General features: G+C 41.6%; 1 protein-coding gene across 1 annotated transcript in view; it reads left to right on the top strand.

Moving 5' to 3' along the window:
- Positions 1-18,238, top strand: part of Atrn (attractin) — a gene marked incomplete at its 5' end in the record, with an annotated part of 127,140 nt that overhangs the window by 55,616 nt on the left and 53,286 nt on the right. Inside the window, 6 exon segments of the mRNA XM_027420879.2 lie at positions 3,218-3,302; positions 7,902-8,122; positions 10,259-10,380; positions 11,116-11,254; positions 13,919-14,109; positions 17,274-17,493. Coding sequence (XP_027276680.1) covers positions 3,218-3,302; positions 7,902-8,122; positions 10,259-10,380; positions 11,116-11,254; positions 13,919-14,109; positions 17,274-17,493 — 978 coding nt within the window.

Here is an 18,238-nt window from a genome sequence, read left to right as displayed (position 1 = left end):
GGCCTGTCTGGTCAACAGAGCAAATTCCAGGACAGCTAGAGTTACACAGAGAAGCCATGTCTTGAAAAACCTAAATTAAAAAAAATATAGATAAAATAAAAAAATAAACAAGTCCCAAGTGGTAGAATTTGTATTTATTTGCATAAGGGTACACATTTATTGAAAAGCATTACTTTACATTAAACTACATAAAATTCTTTTTGAAGTTATTCTTGTTAATTGCTTGAATTCTTTTTTTTTAAGGCTAATTTAACTGTTATATCCTTTCTTATAAACTGCCTTACATAGTAGTGGTGTGTAGTTGTAACCACAAGCATCATGTTAAGTCAGATGAGGTATGCATTGCATTAGCTGTACACCTACTATTTTCTAGAAACTTGTCTTCACCCATGCTTTTGATGTGAATGTATGTGTGAACAGAAGAGGGCAGTGTTGATTTATCCCTGGAAAATAAACATCTAATGTTCTTTTGTATAAATACAATCAGATAGCCTTTTGTCTGTTTTTGTGTTTGCTTTTTGAGACAGGGTCTCACTCTATAGCTCTGACTGGCCTGGAGCTCATTAAGTAGATCAAGCTGACCTTGAACTCAGAGAGATCCTTCTGTCGATGAATGCTGGGATTAAAGGTGTGTGCCACCACACCAGCTAGTTGTTCATTTTACAGATTATTCTTTTTTTGTATGTTTGTTTTTTGTTTTTCGAGACGGTTTCTCTGTATTGCTTTGGTGATTGTCCTGGAAGTCACTCTGTAGACAAGGCTGCCTCCTGAGTGCTGGGACTAAAGGTGTGGACCACCAATGCCCGGCTTACAAATTATTCTTATTGTGTCTAAATGCACATAATAATACCACTTTAATGTTTTAAGTAGGTTAAGTGAACTAAATGTATTCATAATATTATTCATGCTGTATTACCATCCATCTGCATGCTGTCTTCTTGTAAAATGGAAACTCTCTGCCCTTGAATAATAGTTCCTCTCTTCATCCTCAGTCTTGAAATCATGGTCTTCTGATTCTCTCTATGGTTTTGACTGGTCTAGGTCAAGTGTTTATTTGAAAAAAGATCTTTTTATTTTCATTTTATGTGTATGAATGTTGCCTCCATATATGTTAAGTACATACATATGTGTTCAGTGTCCTTGGAGGACAAAAGTAGGCATTGGATCCCTTGGAACTGGAATTACAAACAGCTGTGAGCTGAGACGTGGGTGCTGGAACTACACCCAAATCATCTGGAGCAGCAGTGCGTGTCCTTAACTGCTGAGGCATTTTACAAGCCCCAGGTGCTTGTTTTTAACAGATATGGTTGTGCTAGCCATTGGCCTTTTTTTTTTAAACATTTATTATGTATATATACAGTGCTCTGTCTGCACACATTCCTATATGCTAGAAGGAGGTATAAGATCTCATTATAGGTGGTTGTGAGCTGCCATGTGGTTGCTGAGAACTTAACTCAGGTCCTCTGGAAGAACAGCCAGTACTCTTAACCTCTCAGCCTGCTTCTGAGCTTTTAAAGTGAGAATGACAGATACATTATAGTTAGTTCTTCTTCAAGCTGGAGGAAGCATAGAAATGAGAAGGTGTTGGGGAGAAGGAAGGAATAGCCTTGGGCATGCTGCAATGAAAGCTGTAGGCTGGTTGTAGGTGGTAAGGACAGAGGGCATAAACTGATGAGTTAGAGGAAGGATCTCTGGGGAGTACATAAGAGGTCCAGGGATCTTGCTCCATTATGGTTTCAGAGGAAGAGGCAAGGCAGGCTAGGTAGGGTCCCTTCTGCCTGTGAGGAAGATAGGCTTGGTTTAGCAGGAAGTGAGGGCTGCTACTGTTGAAGCTGAATGAAGAAGGTGGCTGGACTGCAGAAGCTCACTCGTCGCAGTGAGACAGACAGTAAGCGTGGCATGAGTGTGACTCTGCAGTGGCAGCTGATGTGAGGTCCAGCAGGGAAGCTGGAGCATGAGTCATACAGAGGAAAAGCAGGAGGTCTGGGAGAACTAGGGAAAGACTTAGGCATTAAAGCTTAATAGGATTTTTCCCCACCTACATTTTCATTAAGATTAAACAGTTCAGTATAGAGGCAAATAGAAAACAGTTTTTGAGCTTGGCATGGTGGCACACGCCTTTCATCCCAGCACTTGGGCGACAGAGAGGCAGGTGGATCTCTGATTTGGAGGCCAGCCTGGTCAACAGAACAAAGTTAAGACAGCTAGAGCTACACAGAGAAACCCATCTTCAAAAACAAGCAAAAATAAAAGAATTGTGGAACCTCTGTGTTTTGTTAACCTAAGCTTTGTAGACTATAAAATTGCCTTTTTTTTCTTTTCTTTTTTCTTTTCCTTTTTTCTTTCTTTTTTACCCTTGGAGACAAGCTCTTACTCTATTGGAAGGCTCAGATTTGCTGTGAGTTTGTAATTGAGGTTCACCTTGAACTCCTGGTTCTCCTGTCTCTACCTCCCCAAGTGCTAGGATTACTGGTATATGCCCCATGCCTAGCATTAAAATTTATTTATTTACTTATTTTGTTATTTTAAGACAGGTTTCTCTGTGTAGCCCTGGCTCTCCTGGAACCCAGTCTGTAAACCAGGCTGGCCTCAAACTCACAGAGATCTGCATGCCTCTGCTCCTCAAGTACTGGGATGAAAGGTGTATACCACCACCGCCCAGATGCATTAAAAATTTTAAATTAGAAAATATCTTGATGGGCTGGAGATGGATCTCAGCAGTAGAGTCCTTACCTGCCCTGGGTCTGATCCCTAGCACCACAAGGGAGAAGAAAATTCAAGACTAAAGCAGACATTCTGGTGGGTAAAAATAGCAGACAGTAGAGTAGTGACAATCTCAGTCAGGGGTTGCTGCAGTGTTAAATGTGTTCATTGATTAGCATCTCTGCCCAGTGCTTTTATTTCACACCCTGAAATGCTGCTGCTGCTGTTGTCCTTTACACATAATAGCATAACTACAAAGGAAGAAAAGCATGTTTTATAAGGCTGTCTTCATTGCATTCTTTGTTTGTTTTGAGGCAGGGTTTCTCTATGTAATCCTAACTGTTCTGGAGCTCACTATATAAGACCAGGCTGGCCTTGAACTCACAGAGATCCTCCTGCTTCTGCCTCCCAAGTGCTAGGATCAAAGGTTATGCCACCACGCCTGGCCTTCATTCTTCTCTTTAAAGACTGTCAGTTCCTGTTGAACTCTGAAATGTTTTTTTCTTGCCCTTAGCTTGTGACCGATGGTCAGTGCTTCCCAGACCTGATCTCCACCATGATGTCAACAGATTTGGCCATTCAGCAGTCTTGCACAACAGGTAACTGGAAAGCTAAAGTGTAGTACTGTCTTACATCTTACATCTTACATTCCCTTTTATATCAGTTTTCTAATGGTTGTATCTGAATAGTAAGAGGTTTAGGGAGAAAAAAAGGAGAGAGGGCACTTTAAGTGCAGGATAAGGTAAGGAGAACAGGATTGAGGAGATTGTGGAGACAAAGAGCAAGTTTTATATCTTCACTGCATCTAAGTGTGTGCTCAAGAATACCTTTCTGACCAGCAGAGCTCTTTCTGCCCCAGGGAAGCTTAGTCCAGGAAAGGACATTCAGATGACGGGCCGTGGCCCTGCAGATGAGTGCTTACCTGGTTTGGGCAAGATGCTGAGTTCCCACCCCAGCACTGCCTTCCCCAGATGCAGCATTTGTGGTCATTTATGTGGTCACTTTGAGGTGTGCTCTAAAGATGGAGAAGCTCAGCAGCCTGCTGATGTTAACTTATTTTGCTGCTATTATTACTGCTTTCTGCGTCCCTCTTTAAAATTTAAATTTTATAAATCCTGCTGGGTAATGATACATACCTTTAATCCAGCACCCTGGGAGGCCACAGCAGTCAGATCTCTGTGAATTCGAGGCCAGCCTGTCTACAAAGTGAGTTCCAGGACAGCCAGGTCTGTTTACATAGAGAAACCCTGTCTTGCAAAACAAACAAAAACAAAAGCAAAAAATTCAAAGTTGTATAAACCTAAAACTATTTAAATTCTGTAATGCTTATATATTTCCTTAGGTTTTTAAATTTTCAGTTAAATTATTTGTATTAGGAAAAGTACAAAAATGACATTCTGGAAATGGAAAGAATGACCATTTAGAAGCTAGATATTGGGGAAAGGTGGTATCTTTAATCACATGATTACTTAATGTTTTTACAAGTATATAGGATTTTGTGGCAAGACCATTCTATGTCTATATACTAACGTGGGAAACTTTTAATTATCTCGTTAACTTGAGTGTTATCTTGAATTGAAATCTGATTGTTTCCCTCAGAAAATGTCCTAAATGCCTTTTGAGATTTTCACCTGGCAAGCATCAGGCCACCTGGCCTTACTGGTGGCTGATTGTGCCATCTCTCTTCATTTGTGTGTTCTTGGTGCTCTCCTAGCACAGGGTTATGTACATTGTGGGCATAGTATACTATACATTAGGTGGCAAGTATACTAATATATATTTAACTAATATATCAAATGAATGAATCCTCTGTTAAAACAGTCTGAAGTAGTTTTACACAAACTCAGAGGAGTTGACAGTTTCTCATAAAGTCTAGTTTAAGCCATGAATCAAAATCAGGAATAGCTGTCTGAATTACATTGTTTTTATTTTTGTGTAATTCTTGTGGTGTATTTGAATTTCAGGCGGGGTTGGAGGAGGTAGGGAATGGTAGATAGCCATGGTTGCAGTTTAGTTGTATGAAGTGATTTCCTTAAGGAGAAACTTTGATCTCTTGTGTTGTCTAAGTGTTGTCTAAGCACTTGACCAGTCGTGTCTGACCTCATTGTTCTAATTATGATTTTAAGAAAGACTGAAAGAGAGAAGGCTGTGGGACTGAGGTTGCTTGGTGGAGAGGCAGCATTTTTCTCAGTTGCCTTCTCTAAGCCTCTTGGGAGGCTCTCCCACCCTCTTAGAACCATTGTGTGATCTCGGATGTCCTGAGCCAAGGAGGACACCAGCTGTGTTCAGTTCAAGCTACAGATTTATTAAGTAAATCCAGTTTGACTTGTGTCAGACTCAGGAGCCAGTAGCGAGGTCAAAAATGAATCCTTGAGTTTTTCTTTTTGGTTATTGAAATGTGTGGTTTTCAGATATTGTAATGAATACAGAGCCACACAATCACTATGCTTTCTTTAGTCCTTTCTTGAGTTGGAGAGAAAAATTGAAGACCAGTGCATGTGAGTTACCAATTCCTCATTGTGGATTAGTATTAAACTTGCTTGGAGATTCAGGAATTTAGAGATGGGATAGGTCCTTGCTTATTGCAGCCCAGAGGTAACAGAAGAGGTTTCTTTTGAGGGGGTAAATATCATTATGAACTTGGATTTAAAAGTATTTGATGCATTTCATTCTATTGTAGTTCTAGCTAGTAAGCATCTTTTCGAAATAGCACTGGCAGCCCTGGTGTGTCTTTGGTGTACATAATGCAAATGCATTGTAAGCATTTCTTGACTTGGACATGAAGTTAGATTTTTCTCTAGAAAGGTCTAAATGAAAGGGGTGGGGGATAGTTTTGTTTTGTTTTTTTTTAGCTTGTGGAAGATCATCTAATTCAGATATATGTGAGTTTTAAACACTGCAATCTAAGTCCTGTTTCTTTCCATTGTCACTGGATTGGTCTTTTAAGAATACAGATTGGGCAGGCACTCAGGTGTCTGAGATCAGAGGAATTCTTCGAGGGTGAAAGTCCTAAGTTTTAGGCCAGCATAGGCTACAGAGTTCCTCGTGAGACCCTATCTCCAACAAGCAAAAGCAAGTTAAAGAAATGTTGTGTGTCTTGTTTTTGTAAAGCGGACTAGATTATATGTGTGTCAGACACTTTTTTTTTCTCCTGAAAGGTAAATGACTTTGTATTCTCTCTCTCTCTCTATATATATATATATATATTTCTGCATTACCTACTCTTCCACCTTACATACATCTAACAATATATACTGACGAGCACTCTGTAACACTATCTCTGTGTGATTTCTAGAAAAGTGACTTAAGGTTCAAAAGGGTAAATATGTAGTTTTGTTTCAAGTTGTCAAAACCCCTTGTGTGGGCTTCTGCAAAGCAATAGTGTATGAGCTTGCTTGTTGCCATGAAATCTCACCAATTCAAATATTTGTTCCTTTTTTTTTTTTTTTGTCCATTTTGATAGGTAACAAATTTTACTTTTTTTCTTTTTCAGTTTGACAGGCAACAAATGGCCCAACAATGTAGTTCTAATTTGCATTTCTCTTGAATAAAGTCAAATTTATTCATATGTGTAATGGCATCTGCTTTAATTTCCCCTGCATACTAATTGAAGTATATCACCCACAGTACACTGAAGAGTTCCTTTAGTCTTTATGGACCTTAATTTAGGCAAATCCAGGATTCATGACTTGGATACAGAAAGGAATTTCAGGATTAGCCAGTATGTTGCACAGTTGGGCTGTTATAAGGTTTAAAAGGAAAGTGCTCAGGACAAGCATGAGTATGGCTTCTAGAAGAAGAGTCACACTTCAGGTGTCCTCATGGTGACTATATATAGGTTTTTGGAATTTTGTTGTATGCTATGTGTCTATGGGACCCTTCTGTATGTTTTCTTGGATAATTAAGATTATAGGGTGGCACTGGAAATGCATTCGACGGCATTACAAATTGGTAAGATAAGATAAAATTAGACACTATTTTTTGTTTGTTTGTTTGTTTGTTTTTCCCTGTAAATGGGGTTTATGGTAAGATTCCCAGAAAATGCTGTATTTATATGGAGGAATGGGAAAAAATCTTATGTAGTTATTAATTGGCTTAAATTCTTGCTTTCTCACTTGGCTAAAGTCTTCCAGGAATACTTTTCCTGTCTGTAATTTTCTCTCATTCTCTAAATGTAGCCTTCCTTGTCTCCTGAAGCTGGAGTTGTATGTTTGTGAGCTGCCTGGTGTGGGTGCTGGGAACCAAACTCTGTCCTTTGGAAGAGCAGCAAGCTCTTTTCACTGTTGAGTCACCTCTCCAGCCCCAGGAGTCTTATCTTTTCCCTACTAATAGAAGATGTCATTCCAGTTCCAGGGACTATAACACCTTCTGGCCTCAGTGGGCACCCATACATATGTGCACGTACCCACATGCAGACACACACCCACACAATTAAAAACACATCTTTTAATAATGCCACTTTCCCTGTGTACTAATTTTTCACGTGCACATTGACAGATTATTGAAACTGTTCTGAGTGATCACAAAGCAGGGTGGGAGGTGGAATCTGAGAGAACAGATGATAGTAATGGTTTTTGAGAGCACTTAAAATTCATTACTTATGTATTTACCTTAATTTTTATTAGGTGGGTGGCGGCACATGAGTGCTGTAGCACATGTCGGAAGTCAGAGGACAACTTTGTGAAGTCGTTTCTCTCTTTCCACCTTTGTATGATTCCAGGGAACAGTTGTGTGGCAAGTGCTTCACCTGCTGAACCTTCTCACTAGCCCTCAAAGAGGCCTTTTTTTTTTTTTAATTTATTTAACCTTTATTTTATGTGCATTGGGGTGAAGATATCAGATCTTCTGTAACTAGAGTAACAGACAGTTGTGAGCTGCCATGTGGGTGCTGGAAATTGAACCTGGGTCTTCTGGAATAATAGTCAGTGCTCTTAACCGCTGAGCCATCTCTCCAGTCCCTGGAAGAAGACTTTTAACACAATTTTCTAAAGATTGACAGTCAAAAGTTTAAGCCAGGCATATAAAAATCCTAGCACTTGGGAGGCAGAAGCTGGAAGATGGCCCCAAGGTGGAGACTGATCTAGTCTACAGAAGTTCTAGACCAGTAAAAATTTCAAAGCCAGTAACCAAAACAAGTCCTATGTCATGAATGTGTTGTGTGCATTTTCAGTAAATTCCTTCTCTCTCTCTCCTCTCAGTACCATGTATGTGTTTGGCGGCTTCAACAGCCTCCTCCTCAGTGACGTTTTAGTCTTCACCTCGGAGCAGTGTGACGCCCACCGCAGTGAGGCAGCTTGTGTAGCCGCAGGACCTGGTATCCGGTGTCTGTGGGACACAGTGTCGTCTCGATGTACCTCCTGGGAGCTGGCAACTGAAGAACAAGCAGAAAAGTTAAAATCGGAATGTTTTTCCAAAAGAAGTAGGTTTTTTTTTCCTACTTAGAATTTAAAGATCTAATTTTATCTGGATTTTGAAGGAACTTAGTATCTATGCAGTTTTTTTTTTTTTTTTTTTCTCGAGACAGGGTTTCTCTGTGTAGCTTTGGAGCCTATCCTGGCACTCGTTCTGGAGACCTGGCTGGCCGCGAACTCATCAGAGATCCGCCTGCCTCTGCCTCCCGAGTGCTGGGATTAAAGGCATGTGCCACCAATGCCCAGCTGTCCATGCAGTTTTTATTCTCTGGTTATTTCCTGATAACTTGTACAAGGTCTTTAGATAGGAGTCTTGTGGCTCCTGGAAGCAGTTAGCAGGTGATAAACCTTCCCATCATTATGTCAGCTTTCTTTTAACAATTCCAGGCCTGGCTGCAGGTGGTCTGAGGCTGTGCTGTGTGGTGGGATTTTGGTTTGGTTTTTTGAAACAGGGTCTTCCTACATAGCTCAAACTAGCCTCAAACGTCTTGGGGTCTTCCTCCCTCAGCCTCCTGAATGTTGGGATTATAGGTGAGCATCACCAGCCCTACCTATGAAAATTTTTGATGATAGAAATGTTACATACTTTCTTTATTAAGTGTAGTAGCCACTAACAATCTGGTGCTATCAGATGTTTGAAATGTGGCTAGTCTAACTAAGGGGCTGATTGTTTTGTTTTTTAGTTTTACTTTAAAAGCACATGTTGTGACCCAGGTGTAGTAGCACATGCCTATAACCCAAATTCTCAGGAGGCTGAGACAAAAGCCAAAACCATCAACAATAAAAGAACTGTGTGTGGCTATCGGCTGCTGTATCGATGATGAAGGTCTAATGTTAAGGATAAGAATGGGGGATCACATATAGCAAATTGTTCTGGAAGACAGTGGTAGAGTTGTTGTCCTTACAAAGTATTTCCAGCCCCTTTAGCTGGATACAGCAGTGCAGCATGACAGATGCACTAAGGTCCCTGATTCTAGAGCCCCTGAGCTGTTCTTGTTATTTTTGTCTCCTTATCTACTTGCTTCACCAACTCAGTCAAGTGACATGTACAAAAATCCTTGAAAAAGTAGGAAGAATGCCTCCAAGGTATTTGTTCATATCAATCAACTTAAAGTATGAGACTTTATTACTTATCTAGTAAGACTGATGTTGCAGTTAACATGGGAGTTACACTGGATAGGGACTGCTTTTATTTTCCTGGTATGTGCCAAATTAAGCTATTCAGGGATATACAGGTCCTGAGCCCGTGCTGTCAATTGGAATTTTGGCTCATTGATAGAAAACAGATTACCAGACCTGTTAGGATGCCTGACTCTCCCAGAACAGTTAGAATCAGTAGAATAACACATTTTTAAAATTCAGCTTAAAGGTTAGTGGTTCATTACAAGCCCATTGATTTTTGTCTCACTTTCTGATAAGACCTAATCCTATTAAAATATACTTGGCAGGAAAAGCAGCCTAAGGTACAAACTGACTGGGAGAGTTTCTGTGACATTAGGCCAGTGACCTCTCTTCCTGCTTGTTTGTCTCATGTCTATGAGATGGTTTAGTAGATGGGGTATCATGGCTTTGTAGCTCTGAAACACACAGTCTTGAATTCACATGTGCATAGAGTACAGCTTAGCAAGTGCCTCCTGTGGGGTTCTTGGTCATTAGATACACCTGTACCCAGATATGCCTTGCATTTGTAGCTAGGAGGGATGTCTTGGCCCCTTGTATATTCTTGGGCTTCTGGCATTAATTCCATTGCTAGTTGATATTTGTCCTGAGAAGAAAAGCATTCAAAGGCCCAGATCTTCCATTGTATCTTACAATTGCTGTAAAATTAACAGGCCTTTCCTTTTCACTCTCTCTCTCTCTCTCTCTCTCTCTCTCTCTCTCTCTCTCTCTCTCTCTCTGTGTGTGTGTGTGTGTGTGTGTGTGTGTGTGTGTGTGTGTGTGTGTGTGTGTGTGTGTGGTGGGGCAGTTACAAACAGTATTTTTCAGATTGTCTGCTTATGTCTGTTTTATTTTAACCTGAACATAGCAGTGCTTTTTCCTTTCAGTTTGACCCTACATTTGCTTTCCAGCCATTGGTCAGAGCTTATCTGTCTCTGATCAACAGAGGCTGTCACATAGTTGATGAGTTTTTCTTCTCTTCATAGCCCTTGACCATGACAGATGTGACCAGCACACAGATTGTTACAGCTGCACAGCCAATACCAATGACTGCCACTGGTGCAATGATCACTGCGTCCCTGTGAACCACAGCTGCACAGAAGGCCAGGTGAGATGCTGTTTGGCAAGGATTTTAGAGGACAGCAAAAACTGCTAGTTGAGTTTGGGTATAGTGTAAATAATGAGCAGATTTATTTTTAAAATGGGATGTAGATTTGAATTTTCCTGTTGTTCAGGTTTTCTTTTAGGAAGGGATGCTGTATACATCCTGATTCCAAGGGTCTTTCCAGCTACTGAGGTTTGTGTGTACTGTTTCAGAAAAAGTGTTTTATAAAATGTCTTTGTCTTATATCTTGACTCAGCATAACTTCTGTGCTCCCCATGTATAACTTTAAATTTAGGTAAATAATAGGCTAAAGAAGATAAGGTGACCCAGCTTTTATTGTCTTTGATGGTTTATGGCATGTTTTCTTTTCCCAGTTTAATGCAGTCCATAAGATATAGAACTTAAGACTGCTGCTATGGGTGGGAGGTTGGGAGGAACAATGGGAAAGCAGCAGGTTCAGCCTTCACATTTTGCAGATAATCGTTGAATGAGGTGTGGTGGTGGAGGTGGTTCCAATGGGCTACCTTGCCACCTAAAGGAATGTTAGTGAGAATGCACTGTGGTATTCCCACCACCGTACTGTTTCCTTTCATTCTGTTTATCTACTCTTCCCTCCCTCCTTCCCTCCTCCTTTCCATCTGCAGTTACCATCCTCAGTTATTGTCTTTAGGACCTCATTAGTCCTCTCTTTGTTCTTTGTGTGAATATAAACAAAAGCACTTCTCCACTGTGTTCTAGATCTCCATTTCCAAGTATGACAATTGCCCCAAGGATAACCCCATGTACTACTGCAATAAGAAAACAAGCTGCAGAAGCTGTGCCTTAGACCAGAACTGCCAGTGGGAGCCCCGGAATCAGGAATGTATCGCTTTGCCTGGTAGGTAGGCCAGCAGCAACTGGGATACCCTATGTGAGGGGCTGAAACTTGAACCTCCCTCCCCAGGTTATCACTAGAATAGTGATAACCTGGCACTAGAGATTTGCAGTCTCAGCAGCAGCCAGGCCCATGCAGGAAGTGCTTCCTGATAGTTCATTGAGGTGAAATTTATGTAGCAGTCTCATCTAATATGACCTTCATTCCTGACTATTTCAGTGGAGGTTCAGGGTGATGATCTTAGGTCCTAAAACCAGCTAGCCATGACTGAATCTCTCTATGATGGAAGGGGGGCTTCTATCTATGGCTCTCCAGCATTGAGGCTTGAGTAGGGCAGTTGATCTGAACTCTTTGAAAGAATTTTATTTAGTTTGCCAAATGGGCTTTATTTAGTCCATGTTCTATTGCTGTGAAGAGACACCATTATCAAGGCAACTCTTTTTTGGAGGGGGGGTTCAAGGTGGTTTCTCTGTGTAATAGCCCTGGCTATTCTGGAACTTGCTCTGTAGACTAGGCTGGCATCAAACTCACAGAGATCCGCCTGCCTCTGCCTCCTGAGTGCGGGGATTAAAGGCGTGTGCAGCCGCTGCTTGGTCCAAGCCAACTCTTATGAAAGGAAACATTTAATTGGGGTCTTGCTTATAGTTTCAGAGGCTATTATCATCATGGCAGGAGCATGGCAGCACATAGGCAGGTGTTGGAGTGATAGGTGAAAGCTACATCCTGAACTGTAAGCAGAGACGCATGGACTTTTGAAAGTTGAAAGTCCACCCCCAGTGACATGCTTCCTCTAACAAGCCCACAGCTACTCCAGCGAGGATACATGCCTCCAGTCCTTCTCTACAGTGACTGAGCATTCATATGTGAGCCTGTGAGGATCATTCTTATTCAAACCACTACAGGCTTTTTGTCCTTTTTGTTTTGTGTCTCACACTTTAATGTCCAACAGAATACCTAGGCATCTGTTAAAGGACATATTCTAATATAGGCCTCAAGAGCTTGTAATTTAGACTCACTGTTTATACCACATTCTGAGCAGCAAGTTTATCTGCTCTTGAGTTATACCTTTCCACAGGCCTCTCACTGATCTCAATAGCTGTTCCAGTTTATAAGCATTGTTGGTGTCTTCAACATTGTGCTCTGGTTCTGAGGAAGTCTCCTGCTTGTTCGCTTTCATGCTACTGTCCAGGAGCAACCACACTTCCATGCAACACTTTACATGAGCTCAGCACAATCACGGGAGGAGACTGCAGACCTCCTTTGTGTGCCATATTACTTTGAGGTTTTTTCTAAACCAATCTCCCTCTTCATCTCCTTTTTGGTATCTCTCTGCATTTGCTTATGCCTTCTATCTTCATGATAGAAAAACAGGGTAGCATTTGGAGACTTTACCCATTCCCCAATTCAATTCCATTTACAGAGTATTTTTTCCTGTATATGTACATCTTTGTGCAGGTAAGTTTACACACATGTGAGCACTGGAGGCCAGAGGTTAACTTCCAGAATATTTCTCTATCACTATCCACATTCAGTTGTTTTAAGATAGGGTCTTTGACTGAATGTGGAGCTCATTGATTATCTAGACTAGCTGACTTGAAAGCCTCAGGCATGCTCCTGCCTCCAGCCCTCAGCTGAGATTATAAGCGAGCAAAACCATGCCTAGCTTTTTACGTGGATCCTGGGAATCTGAACTGGTCCTTAGGCTTGGCACAAGTATTTCACCCACCGAACCATCTCCCAAGCCCCCAGTTGCAGTTTTCTACCCCATTCTTCCAATATACATATTTATTTGTATGTTCTTCTTTCAGGATTTTAGTCTTCTTTTTCATTTTTCTTCAAAAAAAAAAAAAGTTGCACCAATATCTAATTATGGTACCAAAGAGTTTGCCTTTAGAATGTAGGAGCATTGGCCCACAGTATACTTTCTGAAAGCCAGGAAATGTGACTGGTGAACCTTTAAAAAGGTCTTTTATTCTGGGGCTGGAAAGAAGAAGGCTTAGCAGTTAAGAGTGCATACTTGCTAGGTGGTGGTGGCACATGCCTTTAATCCCAGCTCTCAGGAGGCATAAGCAGAGGCAGGTGGATCTCTGTGGGTTTGAGGCCAGCCTGGTCTACAAAACTACACAGAGAAACCCTGTCTCGAAAACCAAAAAAAAAAAAAAAAAAAAAAAAAAGAAGAGTACATACTGTTCTTCCAGAGGACCCAAAGTTGATCCCCATTGTCCATGCTGGGCAGCTCATAACTCTTATAACTTTACCTTGGATCTGATGCCCTCTCAGACCTATGTTCAAACACACACTCAAGATGCACTATACAGGCTGGGCATTGGTGGCACATGCCTTTAATCCCAGCACTTTGGAGGCAGGAGGGTGGGAGGATCTCTGTGAGTTTGAGAGCAGCCTGGTCTACAAGAGCTAGTTCCAGGACAGCCTCCAAAGCCACAGAGAAATCCTGTCTCGAAAAACCAATAAAAAAATTTTATTTTCAAGTTTTTTTCTGTATATGGAAGTTAATAATGTATCTGATATTCTAAGTCCAAAAAAAGCACCTGGAATTCAAATGAGAAGAATGAGCTTAGATTTCAATAATTGAACCAGTAGTATACTACTCCTATATAATTTCTAAAACTTTGTTTACTTTCTTCTCCCCCACCCCCTTTATAAAAGAAAATATCTGTGGCATTGGCTGGCATTTGGTTGGAAACTCATGTCTGAAAATCACTACTGCTAAGGAAAATTATGACAATGCTAAGTTGTCCTGTAGGAACCACAATGCCTTTTTGGCTTCCCTTACATCCCAGAAGAAGGTGGAATTTGTCCTTAAGCATCTTCGATTAATGCAGTCATCTCAAAGCATGGTGAGTTAACATTTTAGAACTTTGGTTTCTAATACCTTTTTTTCTGAGGGCGCAACAGCAGCTTACATGTAGAAGGCCACATAAAGAATTCCAATAAATGATTAGTAATAAGCGGTAGCTCTATACTTCAGAGTATCTTGTTTTAATGCCTTTCTTCTTAAAGAGTTCATTCAATACTTTGAATATTTTTATTAGTCACGTTTATTAAGTAAATTATATGAATATATGGAATGAATAGTAATATGTATACATATTTTGATGTCTTGGTTAGGGTTTCTATTGCTGTGAAGAGACATCATGGCCATGACAAGTCTTATAAAGGCAAACATTTAATTGGAGCGGGCTTATAGTTTCAGAGGTTCAGTCCATTATAATAATGGCGGGAAGCAAAGTACTGTGCAGGCTGAGAGTTCTCCATCTTGATCCACAGGCAACAGGAAGTAAACTGTGTCCAACACTGGGTGTAGCTTGAGCATATGAGACCTCAGAGCCACCTCCACAGTGACACACTTCCTCTAGAAAGGCCATACCTTCTGCAACAAAGCCAAACCTCCTATTAGTACCACTCTCTATAGGCCAAAATTCTTTGGGGCTCATAACTATTCAAACCACCACATCTGATGACATTAGATTATTTCATACTGGTTTTATATTTAGATTCTTCCAGGGAAAAGGGCAAGTACAAAGCTAGTTAACTAGGTGTTATTAAGCCACTTGTTTGCCTCAAAGGTATTATTATAGCATGTAATATGATCCCTAATAAGAAGTACAAAACCTGGCTAAGGCTTTTGAACTCAGGTCCAAGTTCTCTTACTGTATAGCCAAGCTCTTGAATGGCTTGTAGTTGATCCCATTTGGCATTTTTTCATGCAAAGTGCAAGAATTGTGATGCTACAGTCAATTAAGTGGATATTCACAGAGTGGTTTTCCATCTGTGCTGGCTGTGGTACAGAGATATGGGTGTGTGCTTTTGTCTAGTTAGGAGAAAACAGTGCAGCACAGCATTTTCCATTTGGCACCACCTTCTCATGGCATGTGGAAGTGTGGTATGGGTCCTGGCTTTTAAGTCCATATGTCATGGGCCGGCACATCTCAGCTCCAAGCCCCGGCAGCCATGAGGTTCTGCCTGAGTTGGGGAGCATGGACTCGGAAACTCCTATAACCCAACAGCGATAAAGACCAAACACAGGCATCTTGCCATCTTTGGAGAGCTCTCAGTTCCATGTGTTAGACCCCCGGAAAACTCAGGCCTCTGGGGTCTCAGCCCACAACCGCGGTCACCCCAATCACCAGGTAGATTCAAAAGCTTGATGCAAACTGCATGAGGCTTTATTGTTGTTTAACAAGCTTGGGTCTTTCACCCACCTGCCATGGCGGATGGATAGCAAAGACAGCTGAACCGGCTTCATAGAGATCTTGTAGGGCAGTGTAAGGGGAGTGTCTAGGGGGTACGCACAGGCTCAGGATTGGTGTGCCTCCCGGCTTGGAGGGCTTGCCCTGTGTTGATTGGCCAACTGGTTGTTATGGCCCATAGGCCCTCCCAGGGTGGTTGCTATGCTCTCTATGTCATTGCTGTGCTCTTGTCCATAAAGCACACCCAGGGTCGTAAAGCATAGCGCCACCAGCTAACTTCTTATTGGTTCCTTGTCATGAGGCAGGCATCTGACTTTCTAGTGTCTAGGACAAGGTCATAGAAGCACGTGTTCGGCCATTATGGCTGCCAAAAGGGAAGCTGGTCCCTTCAGATTGGGTGGCAAAAGCCAACAGAAACAAATGATCCATACCTTAGGAAAGTCAAATCAGCACCTTTGTTGGACCCCTTGGAAAGGGGTCCATTTGTGCCCCTTCCAGGTGTTTGGCACAAGGTGTATGCAGGGGTGAAGACTGCTGACACCATCACTGTATTAGTGTGGAGGTTTTTATTGTGAATAAGAGAGAGAAAATATCCAGAGACATCTGGAAGAATCTAGAACAGACAGAAAAAGAAGCAGACTAGCCAAGGCCAGAGCTAGGGAAATAGCAAGACAGCAAGAAGATAAAGAGATGAGAGAGTGTGGGGAGGACAGGCATCTGGGGGAGAAGGTCCAGGAGACTATCACAGGCTTTGGAATGTGTAATAGGTATTGTGATATTGAGGGGGATTGGGGGAGAACGGGCTGCCCACAGGGGCCAGAAGAGGGTGTTGGAGCCCCTGGAGCTATAATTACAGGTATAAGCTACCTGATGTGGGTGCTGGGATCCAAACTCTGGTCCTCTGGAAGAACAGCATTATCTGATAAGCCATCTCTCCAGTTCCTATAAAGTTTTTTGTTGTTGTTATTTTGTTTTGTTTTAAAATTGTAATGGGGAGCCGAACACTGTGCATCACACCTTTAATCCCAGCACTCAGGAGACAGAGACAGGCAGATGAGTTCAAGGCCACCCTGGTCTATGTAGGGAATGCCAGGCCATCCAGGGCTATGTAGGGACACTTGTCTCACCAAAACCAAACCAATACCAAACCAAACCAAACCAAAGTTGGAATGAGAAAGAAATTTCAGGGCTATTCAAGACAGTCCTGCTCAGAGGTAGAGTGCATAGCTAGGAGACACTGTGCCTCACTTCTTGGGACAAAAGCAGATTAGGCAGAAACTATTCTATAGGTTCATGACTTTTTTAAAAGATAAAATGTAGTGTGAAGTTAGGTAAATAGATAAAATGTGACACATACACAGATAAATAGATAAAATGAGTGTGTCAGACTGTGCCCTGTGACCAAAGTTACAAATTTTAAATCATATGAACTGGCCATATAGGTTTAGGTAATGATCTGTGGTTAGGCATACAACCAATATTTTTCTAAGTATTAGTAAGGTGACTTCATTTATAAGCCATTTATGAATCATATTTGTGGATGATTTTTTTTATAAGCACTTCTCATAGAACATAAGTCATTTGAAACTTGTTCTCTGGAAGTCTTGCTGTGTTACCTTCTATGAGCTACTTTTACACTTTGCAAAATGATCATATTGAAATGATCACTTATTTTAGTCTACTTGCCTGAGTTTGGGGAATAGAAGTTTTCTGCATATCCGTGGGACATGCCCAAACAAAGTGGTTTTTATGTCAAAGCCTGTTTTGGAAAAGACATCAGGTGTATTCATAACTGTTTCTTTTGTCTATAGTCTAAGCTCACTCTGACTCCATGGGTTGGTCTTCGGAAGATCAATGTGTCTTACTGGTGCTGGGAGGATATGTCTCCATTTACAAATAGTTTGCTGCAGTGGATGCCATCTGAGCCCAGTGATGCTGGTTTCTGTGGGATCTTGTCAGAGCCTAATACTCGGGGATTGAAGGCTGCAACCTGCATCAACCCACTTAATGGCAGTGTTTGTGAAAGACCTGGTAAGGACATGGATGAATACCGTGCTCCAAGAGGTTTGCTAGAAAAGCGTAGGAGGCATAGTTGATTGAGTCCTGAGATGCATGAAATACCCATGGCAGCAGTGAGAAAACACTGATTCAGGCATATTTATTTCAGACAGAACCCAAATCCCAATGCAGAAGGAAATAGACTTTGTTGGTTTGAGTCATACTCAAAACCAAAAATAAAATTACTGAAAGAACCTAATTTAATTGAGCTAGACTTTGACCACAAAGTGTTGAGAATTGTTCTGAAATGTAATTTTCTTGGTGTTGGCAGAAAAAGGCTATGGAAGAAAGAATAACACAGAAACTTTTAGAAAAGCAGCAAGTCAAGATGGTATTCAGAAAGCTGCTGTGGGGAGGGGCATGGTAAAGACACAGGCAGAGCCAACCCCAGCCTGTGACAGTCCTGTGCTGAGGTTGGGCTCCATGAAGGCAGGCCCAGGGCAGCCACACACAACTGATAACTCAGAAGCAAGAGTGGCAAGTGCAGGTTATTTTGGGAGGCTGGATTCCATTCCCAGCTGGCCCAGTTTCAGGAAGATATTGTACATTGCCTGGGTAATACTGAGGTGTAGAAGAGATTCAGAGCATGGGTCAGCCTTAGGAGAGGGTGTCTAAAATATGTAAAAATGCTTGTTTATCTTTTAATCACGTGTGGGGTGTGTGGGTGGGGGGGTGGGGTCAGATCCCTTGGAGCTAGAGTTACACTTGGTTGTGAGCT

This window comes from Cricetulus griseus, chromosome 6 (assembly GCF_003668045.3).
Source record: "Cricetulus griseus strain 17A/GY chromosome 6, alternate assembly CriGri-PICRH-1.0, whole genome shotgun sequence".
NCBI lineage: Eukaryota > Metazoa > Chordata > Mammalia > Rodentia > Cricetidae > Cricetulus > Cricetulus griseus.
The sequence above is the reverse complement of the archived record's forward strand: the minus strand, read 5'-3'. Positions and strand labels throughout refer to the sequence as shown.